Source organism: Cyprinodon variegatus, unplaced genomic scaffold (assembly GCF_000732505.1).
Source record: "Cyprinodon variegatus isolate N-32 unplaced genomic scaffold, C_variegatus-1.0 Scaffold105, whole genome shotgun sequence".
Classification (NCBI taxonomy): Eukaryota; Metazoa; Chordata; class Actinopteri; order Cyprinodontiformes; family Cyprinodontidae; genus Cyprinodon; species Cyprinodon variegatus.
Window position 1 is genome coordinate 634,526 of NW_015150558.1, and position 7,633 is coordinate 642,158.

At 40.8% G+C, this 7,633-nt stretch overlaps 2 protein-coding genes across 3 annotated transcripts in view; one reads left to right on the top strand and one right to left on the bottom strand.

Annotated features, from left to right (window-relative positions):
- The window catches only part of LOC107084660 (GTPase IMAP family member 8-like), an 8,408-nt gene extending 7,126 nt beyond the window's left edge, over positions 1–1,282 (bottom strand). The window contains exons 1-2 of the mRNA XM_015374587.1: positions 1,186–1,282; positions 529–603 (exon numbers count right to left, since the gene is read on the bottom strand). Of these exons, the coding sequence (XP_015230073.1) occupies positions 529–544 (16 nt within the window). The 5' untranslated portion in view covers positions 545–603; positions 1,186–1,282. The remainder of the gene's footprint in view (positions 1–528; positions 604–1,185) is intronic.
- The window catches only part of prdm6 (PR domain containing 6), a 128,060-nt gene that overhangs the window by 60,627 nt on the left and 59,800 nt on the right, over positions 1–7,633 (top strand). For both annotated transcript variants that reach the window (XM_015374588.1, XM_015374589.1), the window contains exon 6: positions 3,950–4,074. In XM_015374588.1, the coding sequence (XP_015230074.1) occupies positions 3,950–4,074 (125 nt within the window). The remainder of the gene's footprint in view (positions 1–3,949; positions 4,075–7,633) is intronic.

The following is a 7,633-nucleotide window of genomic DNA, read 5'->3' on the forward strand; positions in this document are numbered from 1 at the left end:
CTGAAAGAAGAGCAAAACACTGCTCTGGAGGCTTTTCTCAGAGGAAAAGATGTTTTTGCTCTTCTCCCGACTGGTTTCCAGAGAGGGAGAAAGGAGCCAGATGCCGATTGATATTGGGTTGACCCATGTTTTAAAAAAACTATTTTCAGTGGGAAAGACGATTCTGAGTTACATGCAGGTTGAAATTGCAAATGTTTTGGACAGTTCTAAGTTTGTTACCTTCAAATCACAGTTTTTTTTTTGCAATTTTCTTAACTTTTTTTTCCCAAATAAAATACTGGTGATTTAAATGTTAATTGATGAATTATAACGTAGTTTTTGTTTTAAGGTCCTTTTCTAAATAGTTTTTTGAAGAAAGCTGTTTTTGTACAGTAAGTATTTTTAAAAACTAACCTGTTTTTGAGGAACAGAACAGATTTCGCTTCCCTTTAAATCCACGACTGCTTATGATATAATTCATGTTTTGCATTCAGTGCATTGAGTTTGATAATCTTAAGTGTAAAATATTCTTGTAGTTTTTTAACTCACCCGACGATGTCGCCATGTTTCAGCAGGGGGAAACGTCAAAGTCGATTCTATTGGAAGATGCTGCTAAACCTGAAACTACACAATATAATAATAATATTTACATGGGTTAAAAAAGATGATTTAATTACTTGATGTTCAACTCCGATACAGAAATATTCTATAGTTTTTATTGTTAAACAATGAATGAAACAATCAAGACTGTCTAAAGAGCCGAACCAATACTGAAAACATCTGATATGTTCTGTTTTATGGTTTCCATGGTGACTGAAAGCATGCAAAGACATTTTCATCCTACCAATTAACCACAATTAACAGAACACATGTAACTTAATGTTGTATTATGTTTATTGAAGAAAGAAAATTGGAAACTCAAAAAGCCATGAATAAATGTTTTGTATTTTTCCACATTTAAATTCTCATTCTCATTCATTAGGAGTTTTATATTAACAACTTTCTTAAAAAACTGCTATTTATGGCTGAGATCTGTGTGTTTTCACCTCACTTTTTCTCGGTCTAATGTTGCTTTCTGGTTTAACCTGATCTCTAAACTGATTTAAATAAATCACACATCAGTGCGGTTCAGGATTCAGATTTTTCTATGTTCCCGATTTATTATCTGTACAGTAAGATAAAGAAATATAATTTTATTAAACTTACCAACATGCCTCTTAGTCTGCCATTGTCTCCAAACGCTTAGTTGAACTTCCAACTCAGAAATGTGCTCATTTCCTTTCCAGCACATCTAAAGCTCGTTGTCAGAGCAAAGTGAATGCGTCACACATGGAGGCCTTTATGGTTGGCTTTGGTCCAAATATGCAGACAAGTATGACAACAATGGAAGCTCCGTTTCGGGCTGATTTTTAAAACCTTTGATCTCTTTTAGGACCCAATAGTGACATTTCTTACATTGTGCGAACCATTTTCCATAAATCATAGCACATCGCGGGGACTGACTGCTCTCATGGGGGCCAATGGCTGGTTGCCATGGGTACAAATGTTTTTTTAGTGTTTGGTTTTAGGTTTAGGACTAAGATGTGTTAGGAGTTTAGGCTGGGGTTAGGTTTAGTTTTAATCCCATATTGGTTAGGGTTAGGGGTCACAGGTTAGAAATTAATGGTCAATCAAAAGTCCTCACAGGGATAGAAAAACATGTTTTGGATGTGTGTCTGTGTGGCCATGTTTTTGCAACCTTTTGGTGACAATTTCCCAGCATTATGCTACATTTTTGGGACTTATTAGTACTTGTGGGGACCACCTCCTGGTCCCCATGAGAAAAATTAGGTTCTTGCTGTTTAGAGAAAAGTTGTGAATTGAGTTTAGGTCGGGTCTAGGTAGGTTAGGTTAGGTATGGGATGGTAATGGTTTGGTTTAGGGTAAGAGTTAGGGTTAGGCCATAGAAAGTAAAGAGAAATGAATGGAAGTCAATTGAAACTCCCCACAAGGATAGCGTGACACACACACACACACACACACACACACACACACACACACACACACACACACACACACACACACACAGTGTGTGTGATCATGCTGCTAAATTCGGACATTTTCTTGCATTATTAAGTTAAGCCTTCATCAGTTTCCTTCATCTGATGGTTCCCTTTCATCTCATCGTATCTTTTCTTAAGTTTAACTGTAGCTCAGCAGAAAGTCCCTCTCTGTGCCTCATTATAACCCTGATGAGGCTTATTAGACTAAACCTCCTCCTCTTGTCTTGCAGGGTGAGTAGTTAACAAGCTGTTATTTAATAAACTGCTAACTTCAGCCTGGGTTAATCCGGTTCCACCTGCTCCTTTGTGCTCATTTTCTGACGCTGCAGCCTCCATGGCTGCTCTGACATGAGCTCTGTTCCCGTTCCTCTTCCCTGAGGCGCTTGGTTTCACATTTTCCTGCCATTGTTTTGATTTTATATTTTTATCATGTAATTTCAAACATACATCGATATTTTTAAGTCCCTTTAAGGGGTTGGGGAACGAGATGAGCTTTACAACCTTGGGTAGGGGGCCCAGGTAGACGCATACCTGGGTTTTCAGTGGACAGAAACATTTTTAACCAATCAGGATGATTGATTTATCTCTGTGCCTTTAGGGGACATGAGCTGTGAATTTATCCATTTAAATAAAGTGAACTGTAAGGTTTTTTACACATCTTCACCACAGATGCCGGTAAGTTTGACCGGTGCTGTGAAATACCACAGAGCTGGCTGTGGTTTCCCTGCTGTGGGGAAATGATGTAAACTTTGTGGCAGTGAGTAAGAATCTCAGAATCTGTTGGCACTTGTGTTCTTGAATGTGTTTTATTTCCATATTTAGTAAAACTGGTTGAACAGCAAAAGTCCCGGCAGGACTGCAGCCGTCAGTTCTCAGCACCGCGCCCCGAGCAGAAAAAACCAAGTCAAGAGAAAAGGTGGAGATTTAACTTTCTGCTGATTGAATATCCTGCTGCAGACGTTTATTCTGTGTGGATTATTTAATCCTTTCCTCTTTTTAAGCTTTGTTTAACCTGACTGAATTAAAAAAGGATGTTATCTCCTTTCCTTTAATCCCTTTTCCTCATCCTTAAACCTTTTTTGTTGTTTTATCTGTTTTCTATTGAGTCAAACATTTTAATTCATGTTTTCCTTTATAATCTAATTTGGTAGAAAATTAGTCTCACTCTACTATAAATTAGTTCGGAGCTCATTTCTGTCTAAGCCTGACTGGATTGGACTGGTTCCTTTAAATTGATGAGGAGTAATTATCAAGTTATCCCCCCTAAGAGCCAAATATGTTTTGTTTTTTTATTATCTGGAAATAAAAATGTAGTTTTGAGATAAATTTGACTTTTTGTGGTTTTAAGTTGTTTTCCTGAAGCCTTTTGGGAAAATAAATGAGTTTTCTGGCTGGAGGATGCATTCAGGGAAGCCGCTGTGGGAATTGAACCTGTGACCTCTGTGCTCCGATGTGCTTCGTCTGCCACCCTGCCAACAGGGAGAGAGGAAAACATGTGGGAAATGTTTTAAAATAGTCCCGGCTGGAAATAAAGTTGTGGTTTTGAAAGTGAGCTTTGCTCATGTTGTTAGAATGCTGATTTTGGGCGGAGGAGGTGTTATTCCAGCGGCGGCGTGACCCGTCAGGGAACGACGCGCTGAAAACTCGCTGGTCTGTGGAAACTGAGCGACACCAGATATTTCCCATAAATCACTGCGATTTCGGTCTGATGTGAACTGAGGCTGTTATCAGATGAAGGTTTTCAGTTTTTATCTCATCTTCTCCTGCACAGGCGAAAGAAGGTATTTGTTTTTGGTGGCCAGAGTCCGATTCATCATTTTTCCTCAAACTTGTTATTTAGACTCTCAGGAATAAAGATTTAAATCATAAAACAAGAAGAACCTCTGTGGGTTTTTCCCATGTTTAATGTTTCTGTTTTTTTTTTGCAGGTCCTGTATCTTCTACAGAGCCTGCATGGATATCCCCAGAGGGACGGAGCTGCTGGTCTGGTACAACGACTCCTACACGTCCTTCTTTGGTATCCCGCTACAGTGCATCGCTCAGGATGAAAACCGTAAGGAAACATCGACACTTTTACCTTTGTTCACCTGTTAAATATTCAGAAATACCTTTGATTAAGTCATGTAATGAGAAGGTTCTGGTCCAGCATGAAGCCTTAAACATCAGACTCACAGTGAATGCGCTGCGACTGCGGCTGCGCTGCAGCGCCACCAAGAGCTTAAATCGCTCAAATAACAGCGGCTCTGCATGGAGCCCCTGGATCTCAGGAGCCAAACAGGAAACGGCAGACATTAAGGGAGTCCTGGGGAATTTCAGAATAAAATCAGCCCACTAACCTACCCTGCCTTAAGTGATAAAACTAAAAAAGCAGAACAGAACCAAGAGGAAATGGATTGGCTTTTCAGGGATAAAAAGTTATATTTTTTCACATGGATAAAGAGTTTTGCCCTAGAACTCCTGGAAAGAGTGTAAACCCACATCAACTTATGATCAGTGTTCATTATAAGTCACTTCTTACACCACAGCCGCACCGTGGTCATTGTGAGCCCAGGGTAAGACTTCTGCTTCATACGCAGCACAACGGCTGCAGTTCCCTTTTTAAACAGTAGATGTCGCTGCACAGAAAAATCTACCTGAATTAAAGGCATACTATGAAAGATTTTTCAGTTAATTAATGTGTTCCATAACGTTTTGGATGATTAAATGAGTCATTTCAGGTTGAACAAAGGTTTTCTCGGCCGCCCTGGTGGTCTGTAGGGGAAATACCGTACTTGCAATTGCAGGAGCCCTCGGCCCGCACCCACAGGCTCAGAAGTCTTGTAGCATCGCGAGAGTCGGTGTTGCTTTACGGCGAGAACTTGGCTAACTATAATCTTTGTTATTTAGACACATGCATAACAAATAATGTATGAAAACATGCTAAATTTTCAAACTTGAAAATTGGAACAAAATAGTCACTTACCGCAGTAGACATGGTGATTGGTTGCGTTCGCCTGTCTGCTAAGCTCAAAACAACCGCGCCTGGAGAACAGCTGAGCATATTTTCGACAGTGCACTTTTACTTTCGCCCTCTGGGGGGAGCCTCGCTGGAAAATCAACACCGGTTGCATAGTATACCTTTAACCCTTTGAGCCCGGCCGGCCTGTATCTATTTATAGAAATGGCCGCTGTCACATGGTGTTTCATCCACACACCTTTCAAATGGGGCTTTATAGTTTCAAAATAATTTTTTCTAAATTACTTTTTCTTTTATAGCTGTGTAAACAAATAAAATGAGATTTTAAGTTCCACCTGACATGTATGACTCTGCGGGTGTAATGCAATAGCAGGTATTCATTCTTAAGCCCCACCCCCTAATGGCTGCCATCATTGGAAAGGCTCAGACCTTTCCAAGGAGGGCTCTGAGGTCATCTGTTATTCTTACTTTCTATTCAGTTTGGTGATATTATTGGTAAACTTCAATGATATAACGACTAAATCTTACTTTTATGAGTGGAAAAATGCATTTTTGCACTTTTGGCATTGTGGCAAAATCACATATCTGCCTAGCAAACATGCTTTAACTTATTCTGTCCAAATTTGCTTGAGTTATAGTCAAGATGTGCATGAATAAAGTCTGGGGGTTCATCCAGAGTTTCTAATGGGCTTTCATGGTGTTTTGCAGTGTTTATTTTGGAAAAAAAATATAGCCAGGCTAACATTTTTTTCATTTTTTTCTTTGTTTAATCACACAGACATGGTGACATTTAGAAGAGTGGTTACAACTGAAAAATATTCCTCAATGCCTTTCTGTTATAAAAATACATACAATTGTATTTCCAATTTATAGTTTTGAGCTGAAATTGACCGAATTTGCTACTAAGACCTTCTGGTTGTCATGAAACGCGGACAGATGGACCCAGTATTCAAGCAGAGACGGTCAGCAGGAAAGTTCAGTTTATTAAAATAAAACAAAAACTGAAGTGGAGCTGAGGCTCACGGACACTGCAGGAGGGAGGCGAGGCACCGCCCAATCTCAGACACTCTAAGGGAGAAACACAGGTAAGTGACCACGATCATCTGAAGGAAGATGATGTTCTCAGTGAGTCACTTACCTGGTTTAGCAGTTCAGTCCATACCCCTTTGAGAGGGGTGCAATCCAGTCGATGGGCTGACAGCTGAAGCGGTTCGCGTCACCCAGAGTGTCCCCAGTGCTGCAGCTCCGGAGGAGTTGCAGGAAGCCGATCCTGATCAGGGATTCAGATCAGGCAGGAACAGACAGAACAGGTTGCAGAACAGAACAGGTTGCAGGATCCAGGCTTCCAGGCTATAACAGAGCTCCGGGACAGGAGGGTTCAGAGTCTGACAGAGTTCCGAAGCATGACCAGACGGTCACGCACAGGATCAGACAGGATCAGGTGCAGATGAGCAGGCACAGTGGAAGAGGGTAGCCGAGACAGGACGTGGAACCAGAACTTGATGCAGGACTTTAAACTGGTCTCCTCCCTGGAGCCAGGCTTACTGGATAAAAACTGAACCTCCCCACATATTGAGCCAAAAACCCAGAGGACTCCGCGGGGGGAGGAACAGTGGACGATCAGGAGACGAGACAAACACAAAAACCCTCTAGGATCCAGGACATGAACCATGAAATAAAACTGAGCAGACAGAAAACAAATAATGATCTGGCACTGAATGCTCAGGCTGAACTGAACATAACCAAGAGGAAACAGGTGAGAGGAATAAATTATATTTGAGGCAGGGAGGGAAAATGACAGGTGAAAGGAATGACTAATTAAGGGAGAGCAAACAGGCCAGATCATGACAGAGATGAGAGAGGTGGTCTGTGTGAAGCTTTGGTGATCGTATGAAACAAATGGTGCTAAACCTTGCAGAGCATCTGGGTGTACTCCACCAGACTGGCATTAAGGCTTAGAGAAGAAGCTTTTGCTTCTCTGTCAGACTCCATCAGAGTGTTTCCTGCTAACAGTTCTCTGTCTGGTCATTGAGATGATGAATATGAATGTTTCCTTTGCCGATTGTCTCTCCTGCTGTGGATCAATGGCAGAAGGAGGCGGGGAAGCTAGTGTCCCTAGAAAGTTCTCAGCTAGGCCGCTTTCAGGTCAAGAAAGTACATTGTAGTACTTTACTGTTATCAGGGTGAAGGTTCTGGACCTATGCAGCCTGGCAGAGTTGATCATGTCAATGTGGACCATGTTTTTTGACCCCCAAGACGTTTCTCTTCCCATCCAGGAAGCATTTTCAATTCAAAATGTCAGGAATACCATTGTGTTCCAGGTTGGAGGTTGTTAAATAACCACCCCCATTTCTAAACAAAAACAAGGCTTTGTTGGGCTGCTGGATAAAACCTGGAACTCAATGTTATTTCTGACATTTTGAATTGAAAAAGCTTCCTGGATGGAAGAGAAACGTCTTCAAACTCTTCAATCCAGTGGATATTACCTGGATGACTGAGAATTTTCACCAACAAGCAGAATTGATGGGTTTCAAACAGACGATGTTCTTGATCTGTCTGAGACAGAACATAAAATATGTTTTCTTTCTTTCTTTCTTTCTTTCTTTCTTTCTTTCTTTCTTTCTTTCTTTCTTTCTTTCTTTCTTTCTTTCTTTCT